The 24,247-nt window shown below is 32.8% G+C and overlaps 1 protein-coding gene across 1 annotated transcript; it reads right to left on the bottom strand.

The window, feature by feature from the left end:
* Nucleotides 1-4,674: 4,674 nt before the first annotated feature.
* Nucleotides 4,675-12,176, bottom strand: LOC132308956 (uncharacterized). Its single transcript, XM_059807300.1, has 4 exons — nucleotides 11,588-12,176; nucleotides 11,341-11,487; nucleotides 5,241-5,267; nucleotides 4,675-5,149 (listed from the first exon to the last, which is right to left on the bottom strand). The coding sequence occupies exons 1-4, from the start codon at nucleotides 12,137-12,139 to the stop codon at nucleotides 4,838-4,840; spliced, it is 1,038 nt and encodes a 345-aa protein (XP_059663283.1). The 5' UTR covers nucleotides 12,140-12,176; the 3' UTR covers nucleotides 4,675-4,837.
* Nucleotides 12,177-24,247: the final 12,071 nt, after the last annotated feature.

The raw sequence follows: 24,247 nt of genomic DNA, 5'->3' as shown, positions 1-24,247 counted from the left end.
TGATTCTTAGAACCGGATCCACTTCGGTGTTCTTTACCATCGGTAAACTTAATTCAGCCTTAGACCTTTGAAGGCTAGAACCTAAGGTGTAGAGTGTGGTTCCCAATTCAACGAATCATTGACAAAGAATAAAAGATACCATTCATAACCTCCACCATTATATAACACTACACTCTCTATCTACACAAGCCTCTTTAGAAAACAATAATATACATTATATATATATATATATATATATGGTATATATTAACACTACCATTATATTAGAGTAGAAACAAAACCATTATATAATGGTGTTGTTTTATATATATGTTCTTTACCATCGGTAAACTTAATTCAGCCTTAGACCTTTGAAGGCTAGAACCTAAGGTGTAGAGTGTGGTTCCCAATTCAACGAATCATTGACAAAGAATAAAAGATACCATTCATAACCTCCACCATTATATAACACTACACTCTCTATCTACACAAGCCTCTTTAGAAAACAATAATATACATTATATATATATATATATATGGTATATATAAAACAACACCATTATATATACCATATATGGTATATATAATGGTGTTGTTTTATATATACCATATATATATATATATATAATGTATATTATTGTTTTCTAAAGAGGCTTGTGTAGATAGAGTATATGGTATATATATATACCATATATATATATATATGTATAATGTATATTATTGTTTTCTAAAGAGGCTTGTGTAGATAGAGTATATGGTATATATAATGGTGTTGTTTTATATACACCATATATATATATATATATATATATATATATATATATAATGTATATTATTGTTTTCTAAAGAGGCTTGTGTAGATAGAGTGTAGTGTTATATAATGGTGGAGGCTATGAATGGTATCTTTTATTCTTAAAGATTCGTTGAATTGTGAACCACACTCTACACCTTAGGTTCTAGCTTTCAAAGGTCTAAGGCTGATTTAAGTTTACCGATGGTAAAGAACACCGAAGTGGATCCGGTTCTAAGAATCACATAAAACCTCCTTTATCTTTATGTTATAATATACGTTTTGCCTTTCAAATTTTTAGAAATGTTCAAGAAACGTGTATTATAATAATCTCATAATATAGAGTTGTTATGTGTAATTAACTAGATTTAATCCAAATTTAAGAATTTTTTCTCACCTTTTGGAATGTTTTTTTTAGCTCTATATATTTATGCTAATAGTATCTTAAATGTTTTTTTTAGCTCTCTATATTTATGCTAACGTATATTATCTCTCTTAAAAAAATAAAAAATAAAAAAATATGTTGTCACATATGTTGTCACAATTGTCAAATTAATGTACAGTATATCATATAGAATGAAAACTTTAAGTCCTTTTATAATTATAAAAAAGAAAAACTTATTCCCATTTAAACTTTAATATTAAAAATTTAAATTAAAGATATTTATTCATTATATATAAATAATTCTTTACGTAGTAACAAATGTACAAATGGGTGTTCAATCACTTACCGTCATCGTACTATTCAAATCGCGATAAAACTACTTTCTCAATTAAATCTAAAATGAAAAGAGATTCACAACAATAGTTTATTAAGTGCTAAAATACTCCTATAATATGTTTACAGTGCGTATCACATTCACACCCCCTTATGTACTAAATAACCATTTTTGCCATTTCAAAAAATCATACATTTTAAATATTATGTAAAATATGTATATAAGGGCAATTTAATCAAATTATAATTTTTATGTATCAAGAAAGACCTATTTGTATCAAATTAAAACATTAAGAGTGTTAAGGGGTGTGATACTCACTAAAAAAAAATACGCTAAACCCAATTTTTGTGCCTACAATAATAGTGACGTAGATCACATCAATATTTTTGTCAAATTTATTATTACGAGACTACATGGCGTTGATTTCATTAAATGTATTCCATTTATTTATTACAGACGGTAATAAATAATTTTACTTATCGCCCTTGAGGTTAGGCGTAATTATAGATGGTACTCTTTAAGTTTCAAAAATTACACTAATCTTACTCTAATGGGACCGCCGGCTAGTTGTGTTAGAAATTGATGTGAATATACTAATATACCCTCCATATTATAATACTAATGATAATGTGGTAGTAAATTACTCTTTTATCCTAAATAGGGATCACATAATAGGATAGCAGTGCAGAGATGCCAGATGCGGCGTACGAGGGCACGATGTTTTATATATATATATATATATAATGTATATTATTGTTTTCTAAAGAGGCTTGTGTAGATAGAGAGTGTAATGTTATATAATGGTGGAGGTTATGAATGGTATCTTTTATTCTTTGTCAATATATATATAAAACAACACCATTATATATATATAACAACACCATTATATAATGGTTTTGTTTCTACTCTAATATAATGGTAGTGTTAATATATATCATATATATATATATATATATAATGTATATTATTGTTTATATATATATATATATATATATATATATATATATGGGTAAAGCACAAAAAACAAATTTACAGTGCATTATCACATTCCTTACATGCAAAAAAACACATTTAAAGTTTCAATTTTGTACAAATAGGTTCATCAGAAAAATTTAAATACTAAGTTAACTAAATTATCCTTATTGAACTATTTTATAAAATATATAAAAATAAATAATTTTGTAAAATAACAGAAAATGACACTATTGGAGGACGCCCCTTACATGCATAAAAGACTTCTGAAGTTTCAATTTTATATAAATAGGTCCCTCTGATAAATTTAAACCTTAAGTTGACTAAATTACCCTTATTGAACCATTTTAAAAAATGTATAAACATAAATAATTTTATAAAATGACCGAAAATGACACTATTGGAGATACCGGCAATAGACTAGTAAAGATAAAAATAGAAAATAAAAATATAAGCATAAAAGAAAAGTAAAGATAAAAATAGAAAATAAAAAAGGGAAAATAAGGTACAAATCTGCTCCAAATTCTGAAAACCAATGCACACTAATATTGAGGGTTTTTTTCTCTTTTTTCTTCTTCCTTTTTTTTTTTTTTTTTAACAGTGTAGGTACGAAAAATAAAATAGAATAAAATAATTTAGTAGAAAACTGTAAATTAAAGTTTCAAAAAATTCAAATCCTTGTTCTATAAATTCTCAAAGTTTTTTTTTAAAAAAAAAAAAAAAAAAAAAATTAGAGATACATATAGAGAAAAAAGTTTCAAAAAAAAAGAAGAAGGTAATGTGCATATAATACCCTTGTACTGTGATATTAGTAGTATATATATCCAATTGGGCATTTTCAGAAAAGTAAAAAGGCAAAACGAATATTATAACACTAATTTATGTTAGATTTCTGATTGAGGGGTATTTTTGCACAATGTGAAAATATTAAAGGTGTTTTTTACACACTTTTTCAAATAGATAATAAAAGTGCTACACTGCACTTGTCCTATATATATATATATCTCATTCAAAAGTCATGTTCAATTATTTTAGAGCCCTTCCTTCACGTTCTTTTCTACAAATCAATTGGTAAACTTTCTAATCAAACATATTAACACGATTAAATGAGCTAATCGTAGAATGTAGAGATGATCATTACATACAAATATCGGGCATATTAAAATAATTTCCATAAAAATTCAAAGCCATAGAAGCTTAACTTTACTTTCAATTGTAATCCTGCTATAATTAATAAGTAAATATAATCACCAAAAATTTTTACTCTACCCCCTAGAAGACATGGTAATGGATGATGCTACAACAAAATAAGATCAATTTTGCTGCCACTACTTCCAACAAATCCAATCAATTTCATTATTCTTTAAATTTTTTAATAAAAGAATAGTACAACAATATCAAGTAATGCAAAACAAGATCAATTTCGCTACTCAAACCAATTTCACCACCTGGGTGGGTTGATGTAGAGTGTTGTAATTAGTAAATTTTAGAAGTTTCACCCAACAATTTTACTATGCTTACTCTCAACAAACCCAACCAGGTGGAGTGATTTTTCAAGTCTTTCAAAGTGAGGTAGAGCATAGTTAGTAAAATTCGGTACACAAAGAGAGAGAGAGAAAAAAATAAAAAAAAAAAAATTCGGAAACGTAAAAGTGTAATCATTTCATACAGAATGGTGATATTAAAACCTAAATGGATGAAAATTGTACGTACATTATACGTACATGTATTTTATGTATATCATACGCGATTTTACTAACTAGTAAAATTTATAAATAATATAGATGAAAAGTATCATTTGTAACCAACAAATTATAGGGGAGAGACTAATACCAACAAATTATAGGGGAGAGACTAACACGACAAGCTTAAGAATGTAACAGACCCTTACAACAATATAAATAAGGTTGTAATTTTCACTACCCATCTATTATCAGGGCCAAATAAAAATCTGTTTACGTATAAGATTAGAAATAAATAATACTAGTAACAAATAACATTTTATATTAAAAGCTACCACCAATAACATTTGGCTGGTTGAACTTCATTCCCTATTTATGAAAAACTTTCCAAACCCAATTATACAAATTAGCTTTCACTTAGCAGTTAGCACATATATAAAGTTAACACGAACAGAATAGATAAATAATCACTATTTGTTACAATGGAATTATTAATTTATTTAACTAAAGAACTTTAGACAAAAGATTAGATAAAATAAATAATACCACCAATACGATTTGGTTCGTTGAACATCATTCCCAATTTATGGTAAACTTTACCAACCCAATTATAAAACTTGTCATTAGCACATATATATAAAGTTAACATGAACAGAATAGGTAAATAATCACTACAATTGTTACACTGGGAGTACTTATTTAACTAAAGGAACCACTAATTCAATGGTTTTGGGTAATATTGTTTTTATCTGCCAGGCACGCTCTCTGACATCTTCTATCAACTTGGCTCTTATTGGTGGAACTTCTTTATATTCTAAAAAAGGAAAAGGATGAATAATTATTTTCTTTAGTGATGCCGCAACCACTAGTATGTGGAGAACAAGCTCAACTTCGCTGCAGCTACGCCCACCAAAATCAACCAATTCCACCACCTTAAGGCATTGATAATGACATTTAGTCGCCTCTTTTTCAGCATTTATAGCTGCAATTTGATCAGCCCGTCTTACCTGCCAACACCACAGGAGATGACATTATTAGCAGACAAGGTTAACAGTATAAAAAACTTTTAAACCAATAAAGATTTGTAATTTTTGGTACCCGTTTATCATTCGCACTCAGCATCAACTGCCATGGAGGAAGATAAGTCAGATAAAAACTTGTTTACACAAGATTGGATAAAATAAATAAGAACACACTAACCATAACTTGTTTCCAACATGCATTTCATTAAGATGAAAAATTTTCAAGAAAATTGTGGGAAAGTATTGTTTTGACAGTTTGAATAACATGAAAGTGAAAAGAAAATGATCATACTTACCAAACCTATCCTTGTGATTTCAAATACTAGAAAAATAAATGAATTTGTGTAACATCAATCTTCCCCATATCCAAACAACAATAAAGGTTTCCTAATATTTTTCTCATGCGGAACTCATTAATGGTTTAACTTTATTCTTAATACAACTAACATTACAACTTACAAGTTCCAAAAATGTAAGTTCCAAAAATTAAAGTGCGTCTTTTCAATTTTTACAATAACATATAATTTTCAACTGTTTCATTGAATGAACCAGCGTATTTTGTTTTTTTTTTGGAGGTAAAATAACACTATATACATCTGCAATATATATTAAAAAATAAAAATAAATACAAATTTGTTGTAAATAAAGTTTTTTAGAGCACGGGCATGGATCACAAATTTAAGAGTGGTGGGTAGAATTACGACACCGCGTATGAGTTTCACCTCATGTCAAATGTTTGCCTTTAGACCATTGATCAGAAAACACCAAAATACACACCAGTGTCTTAATACATCTCCCTGTTCTACACTTCTAATCTTGTCATCAATACATTTTCCTGTGCTAGACTTCTAATCTTGCCAGGAAACTCGTTCTCATAAACACCTCTAATCTAGCATTCATAGCCAAGGCACCCAACTTGTGAGCCACATAAACTACTTTATTAGCACAATTGAACAAATATTTTGCGGCGTGTTCAGCATTGTTAAGGCAGAGAGATGGAGAAACAAGTGGTAATGGCATAATAGGAAACTAAAATATAGAACACAAATTTTGCGAGAAACTAAAATTTTCTGGAAATGTTTTGGAAAAAATCTACCACTTGTAGGAATCCTAATTTCTTATAAATTTTCCTTTTATCCTATCCAAACTCAAAAAAATTAAATCTTTTCCATTTTTTTTTTCCCTTTGCTACTTCTTTCAAACCAAACAGACCTACTGTGATTCAAGTGCTCATCTGTTACCCACAATGACGCAGGCTTGAGTCCCGAAATCAGCCTACCTAGAAATAGGAGTAAGGCTGCTTACCATCTACTTCTTTCAGGCCATGCTAGATGTAGGAGCCTTGTGTATGGGGAACAAATATATATACATAAAATATAGGGCTGCAAATGAACCGAGGGCTCGGCTCGGGCTCATTCGTTTAGCTAACGAGCCGAGCTTGAGCACAAATTCTGAGCTCGTTTAATAAACGAGCCGAGCTTGAACAATGTTAGACTCGGCTTGTTAGGCTCATGAACAGGCTCGTTTATCAATAATTTATAAGGTTTTGATCCAACCCAATAAATTTGATCCATTAAACAACATAAGCCCAGAGGTATAATACATTCCGAATATCCTATTATCTAAATGAAAAACCCAAAGACAAAATGGCCCATATTTCATTTTAAAGGCCCAACTGACGTACCCATTAATATTGACACATAACAAACCCGGTATCATTATCTGCAACGATGCGCAGCGCATCCCCATTTTGCCTCCCGATCTTTAATTCTTCTTCAGTATTTTGTATTCTTGTGGGACAACAAAGGGCGAATCATGAAATTAACTGCAAAAAATGAACGATGCACAACTGTTGATGATATCAGACAATCTCAACCTCAAGGTATGCCGTATGCATATACATCTAACTATACATCTATAACTCAACACACAATTTGATTATGTTATGTATATACACTCATCTATTGTGTATTATATATGTGTATATCTATGCACAAACAAGCCCGAACTGAACTGAGCCCGAGCTCACTCATATTCTGACGAGCCGAGCTTGAGCTTGGCTAGGTCAAGCTTGCCCGAGCCTGAGCCTAAGCCAAGCTCGAGCACCTCTCAGATTGTAGTGAGCCGAGCCTGAGCCTGAGCCTAAGCCAAGCTCGAGCACCTCTCAGATTGTAGTGAGCCTGAGCCTGAGCCTGAGCCTGAGCTCGAGCACCTCTCAGATTGTAGTGAGCCGAGCCTGAGCATGACAAAGCTCGGCTCGGCTCAGTTCATTTGCAGCCCTAGATTCAAGTAATGCCACCAGGTTATGCAACAAACTCTTATCATCAAAGGCAATGTCACAAACAAAGCAACTCAGTTACATAATGGTCATTCATACTGGATATAACATCAGGAACCATCCATATAAGAAAACCACAAAGAAACATTACCACAATTTGGTTATTTTTGATATACCTGCAGAAACTGTCCCCGGTTGCTTTAACTGGCATTAGAAGCTACAAAATACTCTAATAATAATCACTCCCATAACACAAGTGTAGATTAGAAGGTGAGGTGGTTTATAAAAATATTAAAATTCCTTACCATGTTAGAAGCCCTCAAATCACTCATTCTACTTCAATGTCTATTCAATGTCAATTATGAAAACAAAATTCACTTCATGCCAAGGGGAGGATTAAAGTGAACAATTCTCCATACAAATTTACTTCTAGCAGTACAAGGAGATTGAGCGTGCTTCAGAACATCACAAAATTTAAACAATCGAGTTAATTCCTCAAGGAATGACCACGAAGTGAATCGTCCATAAAGTTTTTGGAATAGCACAAAGAGAATATATCTTGATGTCCTTGGGTTAACAATTTTTTTTATTTTTTATTTGTTAAGTAAAATTTAATTAAAAGCATTCAAAAGGAGAGCACGCCCAAGAGAACATGTACAAAACAATAAACTCTATGCCAAAATAATCCTCTATACACTCACTCTATCTACAAAGGCTAGAAAATCCAATACAATCCCTCCCATTAACCCAAACTAAAAAAGAACAAAGAATGGACAGTTCTAATACCCAAATAGAAGATTCCTTCCCTATTTCGTTCTACACACAAGCCCCACCAAATACGAAGTGGAATCACTCTACATGCATCCCAGGCTAGCAACCCGACTATACAACCGCTCAAAGCCTGGAGCATCCTCAACGTGAAACCTGGCAAGACCCAACAAACTAAAAAGGGAAACAATCATGTCCACACATCCCTAGCCAATGCATAATGTAAGGAAAAGAATATCAATCAAACTATTAATCCCTCTTGCATATGCAACACCAATTTACCAAGATTTAAAACCTCTTTCTTGCTGATTGTAAAAATCCTCCCAAAAACAACCGTCAATCCAAAAAAAGCAACCTTGAGGCAACTTTTGGTATGCCAAACTGCCCTCCTAGGAATGGTGGACCCTCGAGCATTTGGAAGCCTCCGGTTAAAAGAGGACACTTCGTACTAACCTTCCCTGGATTCCTCCCAAACCCATACATCAGCCCCCTTAACTACCACCCTCCGATGGTACGACGACGCCAAGAACTCAACCATGTCTTCCATTTCCCAATCCTGAAGATATCTCACAGACGACACATCACAAATCATCCTTCTTCTATCAAGGCGATAACAAACAGCTATGAAGACCTGACCATCTAAGATATCCTAAAAAAACCTCTGGAAAACACTTGTAATTGGCCTATCCCCACACCATGGATCAATGTTGTTAAAGGCGCGCCTAGGCTCGAGGCTCAGGTTTAGCGCCTGTTGTCATCACAGGCTCATTGATGTTTACTAGGCACGTGCCTCGGTTGCGCCTCGTCCTGTATGTGAGGTGCGCCTTTCTTAAGCCAAAAAGGATACTTTTGGAACTTAATAAACAAAAAAGAAAGCCCAAGCATATGATAGAAGGATCTTTAATTTGTTCAAAAGAATAAACAAATAAGAAAGCCCAAGAGTCAAAATGTTAACCGAACAGCGATAAAATGAGATTGTGAGATGAAAACGAAGCCCTAGTTGAAGAGATGAACGAGGAAGTCACGTCAGTTCTTTCTTTCTTTCTTTTTTTCTCTCCTCCTCTACTTCTCTCTCCTCTCTTCTTATCTTTGTTTACATCTCTCTCTTCGTCTACTTCTCTTATCTCTTTATCTTCTTTTTTTTTTTGGCTCTGTTTTTCCTTTTTTTTTCTTGTTTAACATTTTTTTTTGTTAACAGATTTATTTCTTTTTGTGCTTTGTTTTACCATTCAAAAAAACACATTTTGCATTGCTTTCTAAGAAAACAAATTTGTGCTATGTTTTATGGTTATTGGATAGTTGTATAGTTGATAGATTTACTTTTTTATATTTGATATTAATTTTTAGAATATTGATATGACTTATGAGATATGAATATTATTATGATAGTTTAAATTTGTAATTGTGCACCTCACTTCACTCAGGCGTGCGCCTCGCGCCTAGGCTTCAAAAGACCTCTAACGCCTTGGGCCTTTAATAACACTGCTGTGGATCAAACCAAAACCTAATCTATCTCCTAGAGATCTCTCCCTGAACCAAGTATGATTGGAAAATTCAATTCCACCCTCCCCCAATCCAAGAAAAAGGTTAAAACCACAAGGGGCTAATGTTTGCCGCCTTACCAATGCAATTAGTGGCCAAACTTCAACTTCAAAGCAAATTTCACTCTCTTCTACAGGTTTTATAATAGTAAAAACGTTACAAACACACGTTAAAACTAATAGAATGGAAATACAGTAGCTCAAAGCCATTATCCTTTGTGGAATGGAAGGCCAAGCTGTTAGCACGTAACCGTTGTTTTAAGGCTAAGAATAACCACTTTATTTATTAATGTGAAAGGTTAGATTTGCATCCAATATGCCTTTCCATCACCTTAATTGATGGCTAAGCAATTAGCCTTTTTCATTATAAAACGGTAAACCATTTCAACTTTACAAGCAAGAGATAAAACAATATTTATTTACATAATCCATGACCTTATATGAGTTCCATTTTATTTAAGTACAAATAGCACATGCATACAGAAATTTTGCTTCCACCAAGGTCCAATTTGTCAAACAAATGACCATGCACAAATGTTACATTAGCGTATAAATGATGAAGTAAAAGTAATGCGGGAATCCCATGTTCATATTTATGATAAAATTCTAATTGTAAGTTAGCTCACTATAATTTATCAATTTAAGCACTTTATACTTTTAAGCATTGGGTACAAATTCCTTTTTATTTAGGCTCGTAATAACATATTGACATTATTTACATTCTAGTAACATATTGTAAGACTAATCACACGAAAAAACATAGCAGCTAAGGTTAAACAAGATAAGAGTTGCTAGGATCAATAAATCTTTTTATCAATTTATGTTTGTGACCTAATAATATACATTTCTTCTCCCTCTCTTTTTTCCCCCCTAATTTCCTTTTCATTATTGAAGACAATATAAGATATTTGCCTCTCTTTCAAATTCTTATATTTCTCAGCCTCTTATCCCATTCCATTCTATCTGTCTACTTTTCCCAAACACTTGACGCAAAGCTGTGGTAAATTCAGAAGGCCTCCATGAAAGATTTTACTTAAGGTTACTCAAATCGTATAAAGCACAAACCCACCAAGTTCCCAAATTTAAGGGTTTAATTGTTATCTTCTTCATCTTCAACTTGTTCTTTAAATTTAATTGGGGTAAGAAAAAAAAAATCAGTAAGAAATCAAGTTCGATATGTTTCCTCTTTTAGCTTGTAAATTGGAATTTACTTGCAGAGGCGAGAGTGGCAAGGTGACATTATCATCTTTCTGAAGTACAAAGATTTGCCTACTCGTAATGGTGATTGGTCATGGACAACTCAGTTTGTGTAATCGTCTTACTCACTGATACTTACTAACAGTAGTCCTTCGTTATACATTCACTATTTGATGAGGCACAGAGCCAATGACACCGTTTTCACCTCCTCAGCCTCTTCAACAAAGATCTTATATTCTATCATATGTGTACCTATCTGCTTTCACCTCTCCCTCTCTTGTTCTTATCTCTCTACATTTAAGTCAATTTAAAATCATACAAGTATTTAAAATAAATCAACTATAATAATTTCATCAGAAACCAAACCTTAAATTACAAAGAAAGATACTTACCTCAACAGTAAACTTAGACAATTTAGGAGCCGCCTTAATCACAGAAGTTAAACTGAGAAGGCTATCATTTTCATTTCCCATGACAAACAATTCCACTTCCTTGAGATTACCTCGCGCACGAAAATACTTGGGAAACCGATTGAAGTCCTAACCAAAAGCAACCACAAACTGATCATGATGTTTACGACAACCACAACCAAAAACGAAAATAAAAGCATAAAATCACGCATTGATTGTGTATTCTAACCTCAACAAACACTTGTAACTTGAGCTTTTCTATTTGAGCAATATAGCTGGAATGCTTGTAAGATTCAAAAACAAAGGATGAACAGAAACGTCCCCCAATAGATAGCTCAGATAGAAGAGGGACGTTTTTAAAAGGCACACTTATATCCCGTCCAAAGTAGGTGAATGAAACAAGATTAATTGCAGAAATTTTAGGTTTTTCCAAAGAGTGACATTGAGATAACTCTAAGTGCTTCAATTTGAGAGATGGGCCAGCAATTTTTAGATTCACTAGAGACGTTGATCCCACGATGCATAATTGTTCAAGAAACACACAGATGGATAGGAAATGCTCAAGCACCTCATCCATGATATTAACACCAACCAAACGAAGGGTGGTTAGGGAGCAAAAACCATCTGTGAAACCAATAGTCCGTGACACATGATGACTGTTTGAAGTCCTAAATAAGAATTTGAAGCTTTCCAGGCTTGGAAAGTTGTAAAATTTAAGCCAAGGAAAGGGTAACCCGCCGGCCATCACATCCAATTCAAACCTTTGAACACCCTTTTCCATTGCAAACTTAATCCAGTCATCGATATCGCTGGGGAAGCTCTTACAGAAACAAAAAGAAATCCTCATTTCATCTATAAAGGTGCAATTCCAAGATCTTATTCACCCAACTTACATACTTAGTAGGCTCTTCAAAGGGAGGAGTATGGTTCACCCAACACACATACTTAGTAGGCTCTTCAAGTGAAGTACCATCTGCTGAAGGAGTTCGCAATGTCTTTAAATCAAAGTTGAAACTACCAGTTAAATATCTCCATAAATATCTCCATCTGTGTGAGAGAACACTAGTACGTGCAGCTTCCTTAAGTGTCAAAAGAGATAGGATGGCAATGATGATGTCGTCTGGCAATCCACTAATTCCATTCTTCACAAGCCCTTTTCTCTGAACATCCAAATAATTGTAAACACAAGAAAAAGAAATCATCGTCAAGGGTAAAGTGCAAAAAAAATAAATAAATAAAAATAAAAAATAAAAAAAAGCCCTGAACTACTGCCCTTTTGCAAATTATCTCCCTAATTTGCTTCAATTAAGGACAAATCCATCACAAAAGACTATTTTACCTTTTCTCATCAAATTCATCATTTCTTATTAATTTATTTTTATTATCTTTTCTCTTCTATAAATATTAGTTATACAATTTACCTTAATTTTATACAATATATTATTTGTCAGACAATATATTCATGAAAAATCAATTAATTACTTAAAAAAAAAAAAATGCAATGCAATATATTCATGAAAAATTTAAAAATTACTTAAATTGTTTTAAAATTTTCTACTTAAGATTTTTATTTATTTGTTAATTTAAAAAATTAAAAGTAAATTTATGCAAATTTAATGGAGAATATGCATAGAATTAGTATGAATTTTTTTCATAATTTATTTCAATAAGAAAAATAGATTAAATGCAATTTAATAAGAAAATGCATTGTGGTCATTTAATGAATAATAGTCTAGGCATTGGAACATTTTGCAACAAAATGTGATAGTTCAAGAGAGTTATTTGCAAATTCGGAAATAGTTCAGGGGTATTTTTGCACATTACACAAAAATTATTGAAACCACTACTTTACTAAAAATTTAAGGATCCCCATAGAATCATCACGATTGGCAAAAAACAAACAAGCAAAATTTCTCATACATTTGGAGAAGAATGCGTATTTATTCATGAAAAAAAGAACATTTTTTTTAAGTAAAAATAAATTAATAGGTACTACTTTGTCAAAAATTTAATAACGACCACATTAACAATAACCAAAACAGTTTCAGGTTGTTCGTGTAAGCAGTGAAGACAAACACCCAGTGTCAGGACTCAAACTTCAATTTCCCATATGGGAAGAAGAGTTGATACCAGCGGAATAACAAAATTGATAGTTATGAATAAAATCTGAACCACCGAAAAAAAAAAAAAAAAAAAATGAAAAAAATTAACTTTTCCTTTTTTGCAGTCAATGGAATACTCACGTTCTGTTGCTTGAGAGAAGAGGTACACTGTCCTATGTTCGTCATTTTAATGATTTAGTTGTTGATGCTGTTCCTTATTCCACTGAAGATAACTTATGTTACTACAAATACTGCAAAACCAACAACACAATCACGAACATGACAGAAATTATAAAACCATGAAAATAAGTGAAGAGATTTTACATCAAAGGAAGATTACAAATTATCAAGCCCCATCAAAATTCGGGCCACAACTTCACAATTTAGCTTGCTAGGATTATTCAGAGATCTCCCCTTATTTGCTTTTGCCTACAAAAAGAATAAAATAAAAGTAATTCAGAAGTTCAAAAAATCAGAAAATTGTAACACGGACATACATATTGTTATTATATATATATATATATACAAATACATGGGCAGCGATTTATATGGGAAGAGAGAGTGAACGTTCTTGCTACTTAACTTAAAACCAAAGGAGATTGATAACATCGGCAACTGGAAAACAAGGGGATACCCGGACTGGGAAACTTATAGTTGGTATGATGTGCCTAGGTTAGGTGGGTAAATCAGCCTAGTCCACCATGTGTGTCACGTATAATGCAGAGTATAGACTGGTTTATTAACCTACACTAGACTAGGCGGTAACTACAATTAGTTAAGGATGCAATGGTTGCAGCATAATGTTTTCAGAGACATATTTTTGTAGTTTGACAGAGATATATTGTGGGGTAAATAGTTGCTAAGTTCCTTAGTTGTTAAGAAATTTTGAATGCCTATCAATAAGCATATATGTGATTGATATAATCACTTTTATTCAGATTAATATTGAGAATATATGATCAATAGGGATAAGGCCCCAACCAATAAAAAGGCCTCATAATTTTTCATTTCTGTATATATTATAACTCTTAAAATAATTATGTTAATTATTAAATATCGAAAAATAGAGGGATTTGACATAAAAGATTTCTATTGTTTATCACTTTCTTCTTTCTTTTTTCAGGGCCCCAAAAATTTTTTCCTTATAATATATTATAAGTTACCTAAAAATTTTATTTTCTTCTATTATTAAACTTCAATCAATAGAAAATTTTAATATTAGGCCCAAAATATTTCCGTATAACTTTTTTTCTCTCCCTCTCTCTCTCAACCTTATTAGGCCCAAAATATTTCTATATTTATATTACTCCTCATTATCATTACACCAACCATAAATATTATCCATTGTGGTGAGACTTGTGAAACTTTCTATATTTTTTCAAGACACCTATTAACTTTTTTTTTTCTCTTTTTTCTTCTTCTTATTCCTCACGCATTTTTTCTCCTCTCATTATAATTTATTTATTTATTTATTTTCATTTTCTCCACTCCTACAATTTTCAACATCACTCTGTCACAAGACTTTGAATGAACTTTTATTCTATTAAAGAATTTTTTGGAGTATTGGACCAAATTCTTCGTTTCTATTATTCTATAACTTCAATTAGTTTATAGTTTTATTAAATTTTGTTATCATAAAATTATTTATTTTGTTTGTGAGTTGTCATCATTTTGATTTATATTGTTGAATATGTTTTCTAAAAAGTACATAGTCAATTAATTAACGATAGAACTAGAGATTGAAATTTTTTTTTTTAGTACTACGCTTAAAAATCACAAAATAAATAATGAGCATATTACTAGCATGAACATATGGGTAGACTCTATTAAGTACACAATTAAACAAATAATGGCAAATAAACCATATCACACAATTAAAATACAATTAACTCTATTAAGTACACATTTAAACAAATAATGGCAAATAAACCACATCACATAATTAAAATACAATGAATGCACATTATATAATTTAAAGCAAGCTAATTAACTAATTAATGCATAATTTAAATAAATAACCAATTACATCAAATAAACAAACAATTAACTTAAATAAAATAAACCTTTAAATTATAGGGGTATTACACAACCAGGAGAAAACGACAAAGATCAGGTCATTACAGTCCGAGAAAGAGAAGGAGGAGTTGAACCACCTGCTGAATGAGAACTTGTACATTTTCGCCCAGAGTCACCTAGATATGCCAGGGTTGAGCCCAGAGGTTGCTTGTAATAAGTTAAATGTCGACCCAAACTTTCGACCCGTTCGGCAGAAACAAAGAAGAATCGCCTTAGAACGGAACCAAATAATAGCTGAAGAGGTTAATCTCCTGCTCAAGGCAAGGTTCATCGGAGAAGTGCATTACCCTCAATGGTTATCAAACGTCGTGGTGGTATAGAAGAAGAACGGTGTAATACCACTAATTTTTAGAGCATTTAATTTATTATTTTAATAGCATTTTAATTATTTTATTTGCCTAATTATTCTTATTAAATGATTAAGTAGCTATTAGATTAATTTTGTTAATTAGGTTATTCTAAATTATTTAATGTGCATTACTTGTCACTATTTTTTATGTGCAATTTACTCGTTTAATTAATTGGTTTATTTTATTTTAATTAATCATGGTTTGGGCTTGAAGTTGTTTGACCGAAAGGAATAAGTTTGGACTAGGCGGAGAAGGCCTAGATAGGTTATATATAGTTATGGCCCATGGGAAGGTATATATAAATATATATATGTATATATTAAGTGGATATTGATTTGGTAAAATAAAACGTTTAGGGATTTATTATTATTATCATTATTATTATTGCTATTATTATTAAGATTTTTATTTTAGTTAGACTTAGATTAGGATTTGTGGGTTATTGTGTGTGTGTGTGTGTGTGTGTTAGATAGAAGAAGAGAGTTTTTGTATATACGTGAATTACAAAGAGAGACAGAGATCTAGATCATAGAGAGAGAAGAGGAGGAAGAAGGTGGCCGGAGAAGGACAATGAAGGTGACAAGTTGGAGAAGAAGACCGGATCTATTATAGAGAACTTGGGGTTTGGTTTTCAATCCAAAAATCACAAGACAAGTTCTATATTCTACTCTTCCCCTTTGAATCTTTATTCTTTACATCATTAAATTGACTTTAAGGGATTTAAACAAATGAATTAAATAAGTTTCTATGCTGAAATCGAATCAAAATCAATCTGTTTATGTGTTCATATGTGTATATGGTTATGGAACTGGGTCTTGTTAATTGGTGCATGAAAACTTGAATTTAAGTGTTTGGATCTTGTATAATTACTCCATAATAATATTGGTAATCAATTAGGACATAGATGCATACTTTAGGACCCGTATCGATGGAATTTTAGCCTTAAAATGGACTTCTCGAGCTGGTTCTGCGAACCAGTGCTCGAGCGCTGTCGAATTCTAAAAACAGTGCTCGAGCACTGTTGGATAGTGCTCGAGCACAGTAAAGGTGTGCTTAAGCACTGTACACCCAATTTGCCCCAAAAGTGTTCCAAATAGCCCCGAATTAATTTATTAGGGTCCCGAACTTGTACTAAAGCCTCGAGAATAGTGTTATATGATTTAAATTACATATAACCTATTTATGCTTTTATGATTTGGGATTTGATTAACTATTAAATTGTAAGTTGAATATTTGAAACATTTAAACTTCGTAACTAAATGTTTTAGCGCGATGCATGATTTTAATCAATTTATCTGTTGTAATTATGATCTATATGAATGGTCCATGGTTGTACTTTGTGGTTTACCTTTGCTAGATGTAATGGACTTTAATGACTTATAAATTAATTACATGGTTTATTATTGCCTTATTTCTTATAGCAATTGCAATAGATGATAATGTGATTTTATTCAAGCTCAATTCTGTGTTTGTGATCTTACATATTGGATTTATGTTTGTGGTGCCATTGTTAAATATGGTTATTGTTGAGATTGTGATTCATAGATGAATGAATCATTAAGATAACTATTAAGATAGGCTCTTTGATATTGTATGCCATTAGTAGGTATGACTTTGTTAATTGATGAATATGTGGGCTGACTAATAGGTCTAGACACACTACATTGTACCATTGTTAGATATGGCTTTATTGATGATGTATTATATATGCGTGTGTGTGTGTGAGCCATGATACGAGATTGAGGTCTCGGGATCAATGGTTAGGACTGAAGCGTATATTGCCGGTTTAGATCGGTAATTGGATATAGGAGATATGTGTATCTTGGTAGAAGGGGACTCTTGACCACCTCGTGTGTGATTTTTCAGTTAGAGTCTTAGTGTGTATGTATATATATATCGACTATATAGATATTGCATGAGTCGTCTAGGGATGTATCGTTTATCGGTTCTCTGGTTGGATTGTAGTGGAAAGAACTTGTTTGTGGGTCTGACCCACACTTTTATTTTTCAAGTTCACGTAAATTCCAGACTTAGAGTTGTTTGTACAGATCAGAGACCATTCTTCCGGTATCTTTGATATTAGACATTATCCTAATTCTATTTATTTCTTAGACTTAAACAGTTATTTATCATTTTCAATTATGGTTTTATTTAGGGGTCCTTGTTTGGATTCTCGAGTTGTACTTTGGAGTTTTAAGATAATTATGGATTTATCATTTATTGGATTTAATTAGAGATTTTTTTTTCCCTAAATGATTTAATTAGAGATTTTGGTATCACATGTTTATTAATTATTATTTAGTTTTCCTTTCAGAGACTATATTATTTATTTTTATTTCCTCTTGTATTTTGTGCTTGTTTTAAAGTATTAATTGTTTTGATATCCTCCAATTTTTGGGCGATGACTTGATTAACCTGTGTTCAGAAATTGGAGGGTATCACAAACGGCAAAAAGAGGATATGTATTGACTTCACTAACCTCAACAAGGCATGTCCCAAAGACAATTACCCGCTTCAGATGGTTGATGCCACCACCTGTTATGAACATTTAACCTTTTTGGAAGGCTACTAAGGATATAATTAGATTCCAATGATCCAAAGGATCAGGAAAAAACTTCGTTCATTACCGAACAAGGGACCTATTGCTACAAGGTCATGTGTTCAGTTTGAAGAATGCAGAGGCAGTATATCTATGACTGATCAACAAAGTGTTCAAAGATTAGATGGGACGGATAGTTGAGGAATACATTGATGACATGGTCGTGAAAAACAAAAGGATAAATATCATATATCTAATTTGCAAAAAGTGTTTGACACGCTACGAAAGAATGGAATGAGGTTGAACCATCAAAGTGTTGTTTTGGAGTTTCATCAAGCCTTTCTAGGCCACTGATGTATACTTTTTCAATCATACAATACCACTCACAATAGTACGAATCCTTTGCAGGATAGGGCTACTTTGAGGGTGTCGAACCTCAGGACTATGGTGGTTTATCAAGTCTAAAATTAATTTCTAATTTAATTTAGAGAAAAGTTATGTTTGTTTTGATGAAATTCAATAACATGAACAAAAAATAAACAAAGTAAAGAGATTGAGATCAGATGGAGAAATACTTAGGGCTTGATTTCACCACGAACCTCATACTATGGTAAATTGACTCAACGTTAGGATTCCAATATTTATGTATAACCCGAAATTAAAAGAATTAGCATTCAATTCAATTCAAATTTTAACAAGATAAATCATGAATGTTTGTTAAGAATAACATATACTTACCTACTCTAAACTAATTTTACAGAATAATTCGTCTTCCCTAAGCATAAATTATAAAAACACTCATTCACAAAAATGATTTAAGCACCATTGCATGATCATTATTCTTATTGTCATGAGATAGCTGCCAATCTCAAACAATAAGAATAGTTCGATTCTGATTAATGAAAATTTAATTATAAGACAAGAGATTAATTTATCAAAAACCAATTTTATTCCATTAAAAACCCAATTGCTTAGAAGATTTAAGTCAATTGCTCAAGAATCATGCAATTAATTATATATAAATACTAAAAAATCCCAAAGTTTAGAACAATCAAACCATAGTAATTAGATTTGGGTTACATCCATACCCTAAAAGATGGGGAATATCATCTTTGTTGGTGCGAAAAGCATCTCTATGGACTGCAACTCCTCTTCTGTGGATCTTCTTCTTCAATTCTTCAAAAAGAACTCCAAAAACCCTAAAAGCCGCCGCTAGATCTAAAATATTGCAACAGAGTTTTTCTATGGCCTTTCACCTTCTTTTATAGAAGTAACTGACTTCTATCCCTTCTTGGATGGGCTTTAGGTCTTATGGGGTCATCTGGGACCGTTTGGGACTTAATAGGATATAATTAGAATTATTCCCGCACTTAAGAAATTTGCCTGGCATGAAAATGCTCGAGCACAAAATTTTGTGCTCGAGCTTTTTAGCTTGTTGTCACGCCCCGCAATCAAGAGGCTACGCCACGCAGGCACCACGCAGACGCCCAGTAGACAATGACATGGAGCCTGTATGGACCAGAGCTTTCTAGACTTCTCTACACAAGTATGGAACTTTCCGGAATTCTCTAGATTAGTGTGGAATTGTCTAGCCTTTTCTAGACTTGTCTAGAGTTGTATAGAATTCTCTAGACTTGTCTTGAGCATTGTACATAATTCTAGAATAGTGTAAATATTTCTTTGGAGGGTTCTAGACACTTAATCTAGGCCACACATTTGTATACATCTAGAATGTTCTTGTAAGGCCAAAGGCCTATAAATAGGAGGTGTGAATTCATTTGCTCCTCACCAAGCAACCAAGTTGTAATCTCTCCTCTCAAGCAATACAAGTTCTATACATTCCCAAACTCTCTTACTCACTTGCTTAATCTCTTCCTACACACCCAAGTAAGCAAAGCACTTGTCTAGCCTTAGTCTTCACTAAGCTAGCACACTCGGGTAGGCTGACTTAGCACTTCAAGTGGGCTTGAAAGTGTCTAAAGCTGCACGGGAGCTTGGAAAGGTTCAAGTCCGTGACATTGTGCTCGAGCTTTTTGGAAAAGGCTCGAGCATTAATTACATACTTAGCCAAATTTCTTCAAACAATTTCCGAAACATCTTTTTCTTCAACACTTAAAATATTTTTGATCTTCTTTGAAGTTATGATCGAGCAGAAAATCTTATGCTTGAGCTTTTTGAACTTGTGCTCAAGCTTTTTGAGAAATGCTCAAGCTTGTGCATCTTAGATTTTCGAAGCGTCTTTTGATCTCCCCAGGGCATTTGTGCTCGAGCAATTTGAGAAATGCTCGAGCTTTTGGAATTTGTGCTCGAGCAAAAAATATTGTGCTCAAGCATTTTTGCTTTAGGCAATTTTCTTATTTCAGTCCATTTTGTGCTCAAGCACAGCTTCCTGTGCTCAAGCTATGGCACTTAAACTTCTCCAAACTCCACTGATTGACTCCAAACTTGCCTCAGATGGTCTGGTACAACTCCATAAGCTTCATAAACAATCTTTAAGCTCCAGAATCACGATTTTGTCCTATTCTTTGGGAAATCACCTATAAAAGGCAAACATACTAAAATAAGTATAAAATGGATAGAAGTATCACTTAAGGTTACAACATATGCAAGTTTAAGGGCTCGAATATGCAATATTCAGCGCCTATCAACCACATTATGAATTGAAAAGGATTTAAGTAAGTCGCACGTAAGCCCAAGCCTTGATATAAAATGAAAAACTAATGACCCTCAAAGACATTCAAACTCTCACTGGGAGGATAGCTGCCCTTAATAAATTTATCTCACGACTGTCAAATTTGTGCAAATCCTTTTTTGATACAATTAGGAGCAAAGGAAAACAGACATGGGAGGAAGAGCAACACGAAGCACTGGCTAAGTTGAAAGTGTACGTGCAGCACCCACCAAACCTATTTGCACCAAGGCAAGCAGAGACATTATACTTATATTTAGCATTGTCAAAAATAGCTACAAGTGTTACCCTCGAAGAGAAGACGACCAAAGGCAAAGTCCAGTATTCTATGCAAGCAAGACAGATACTGAGAAGAGGTACTCGAAGACAGAAAAATTCATCTTGGTCTTGGTGAATGCAAAAAGGAAACTAAGACATTATTTTGAATCTCATTTGATCATCGTGCCAACAGACTATCCAATATGACCCATCTTACGGAAGCCAGATCTATCCAGAAGAATCACAAAGTGGGCGATCGAACTAAGCTCTTTTAACATAACATATGAGCATAGGAAAACCATTAAAGGACAAGCAGTAATAGACTTCTTACTGGAGCATGAGCCAAAGGTCATTAACAGCTTAATCTTTCCTTGTCCTTTAACCTTGGCAGTAGAAGAGTTCCCCATGTAGAGTTATTCCCCATTATTTATGGCTTCATAGGTAGTGAACATCCTCTTTTTTGAGCAAACATGGCGAGTAGCTCCTGTGTCCACCCACCATTATCTAGCATTGCCCACAAGATTGATTTTTGAAACCACAACTGAAAAGTTTAGCACTAACACATCAGCTGTCAATTTATCTTCTTCAGTAATGTGCAACTCAGTGGTCTTCTTCTTGGAGTTATCTTGTGCTTTACGGCTACGATAGTCTTTAGCTCGGTGTCCTTGCTTGTCGCACACGTAGCACTTCTCGTTGAACCTCTTATAGTTTCCTTGGTTGGGACATTGTCCAGAGTGCTTCCTCTTTTTATTTTTTTGCCCAAGTTCCACCACATTTGCCTTTAACACCATTGAAGAATTTTTGGATTTCTTTTCAAATATGCGGTTATTTTCTTCTATCCTCAACCTGACAATCAGGTCTTCGAGCCTCATTTCCTTACGCTAATGCTTAAAGTAATTTTTTAAATCTTTCCAATAGGTGGCAATTTTTCAATGATTGAAGCTACTTGAAAATATTCACTCAATGTCACCTTCTCAGCATGTATCTCATGTAGGATTAGTTGGAGCTCTTACACTTGGCTTATAACAGTTTTGGAGTCCACCATTTTGAAGTCAAGAAATCGTCCGACCACAAATATCTTCAAACCAGCATCCTCTGTTTTATATTGACTCCCATTGTTCTTTAGCAATACTAATTAGACTATACACATTATCTAATGTGTTGTCCAATCAATTGAGGCTGTAATTCTTATATAGAAAATCTCCTTAATTCCATACATCAACAACTACTACTTTTGTTATGCTTGTCTCACCCTCTTGCACCACTGGAGCAGTCTCATTTAAAAACTTGCTCAAGTTCAGAGTTGTAAGGTAGAACATCATTTTCTGTTGCTACCTTTTGAAATTTGCCCCATTAAACTTTTCGGGCTTTTCCCCAAACATTAGGCACAGTTGTACTCATACTTGCCATACACAGACCACAACTTAATTTACAGAAATATAATATTACAAAATAATATTTAAATAACAATAGGAATTTGTCTTGAGATTGTTGAAAAAAATTAAGTACTCAATATATATGTATAAAATACTGAATTATAGCTATTTAAAAATTATACAAAATTTAAAATATAACTATAAATGAGAATAATAGTTTAATAAACTATATATATAAAGAACCTATTAGTAGGCCGATGCTTGATTCTATGTCCTTCAGACAGATTCGCTCTGCTATGGTGCTGACGGACTTTATAGCGTTTGTCTCCTAGGATACAACAACATTTTTTTCTTCGGTAATAGCACTTCAAACTGAAGAAATGGGCGAACCACTCGGTGTAGTACCTTCTCTATAAACCAGACTCAAACTCACACCTAAAACTATATGTATGCAAAGAAGAAAGGCAGAGAGAAAGAAAGAGAATTCATAAATAAGAAGATTCTGAATGGTGCATGTTGCAATTGAATCCAGGGGTATTTATAAACTTGTGTCTGTTTGTCACCAAACACGTCTACTTCAAAGGGTTGGCACCAATCACATTAAACACGTTATGTGCCTAGTTTTTAAGTTGTAACTCTTCGTCTCATAACCAGTGATGACACTTGAAGTAGGTTACAATGGTTCATTGAGTTGTATTGGTTAGCCTGTGACATCACACCTCTTGGTTGTTATCAATAACATTTACACCGAGATATTCACATTGCAATAGTTCATATTTACGTTCTAGTCTAACGTGATATATATAAACACGGGCAAATTTCATTCACATATTCCAATATCCTTAAAGGCCACCTTTTTATTTTCCCCTTAAAACCTCAAATTAAATTGAGCCGCCTACCAAAGCATTCATGTATTGCTGAAAACAATAGGTTTTTGAGGGCATTTGTCCTCAAAGTTGCAATATAAAGCACAAGAACAAATTTCTTTTTTCAATAATTATTTGAAGAATGGATTTTGGTTGCTATTAGAAGGATGTTAGTGCAGCCTAAAAAACATAGGAACTCAATTGTCCAAATACGAAGTCGTTCTTGGTTTGATTAAAATATAAAAATTAAAATCGGGATGATCATTTTATACAAACGAACTGCAAATTCAACATTCCAAAGTCAATCATAGAGGCTTAGCTTCACTTTTCAGTTGTAATCCCTGCTATTTAAGTAAATAATCACTAGAAATTGTTACTCTCCCTAATAGAAGACATGGTGCTTTCTCTGTCCATGAAGCCATAGAGAGGGATAGTCAAATAAAACAAAGATTCGATGAAATAAATAATAAAATTTGCTTGAACTGCATTGGGTGTGTGAAAAGAACGTACAGTCGATAATAGAAATTCAACAAAGAATTAGATTTGTGAGAGAAGAAATTTAATAATTTATGTTAAACTTTGCAAACCCAGTTATACAACTTAGCTTTAACTTAGCACATATAAACATGAACA

The sequence above is a fragment of the Cornus florida genome, unplaced genomic scaffold (genome assembly GCF_030987335.1).
Source record: "Cornus florida cultivar Cherokee Brave unplaced genomic scaffold, ASM3098733v1 CherokeeBrave_3.0.0_Hap2_Chr01, whole genome shotgun sequence".
Classification (NCBI taxonomy): domain Eukaryota; kingdom Viridiplantae; phylum Streptophyta; class Magnoliopsida; order Cornales; family Cornaceae; genus Cornus; species Cornus florida.
Note: the sequence above shows the minus strand (reverse complement) of the source record. Positions and strands in the feature narration are given on the sequence as shown.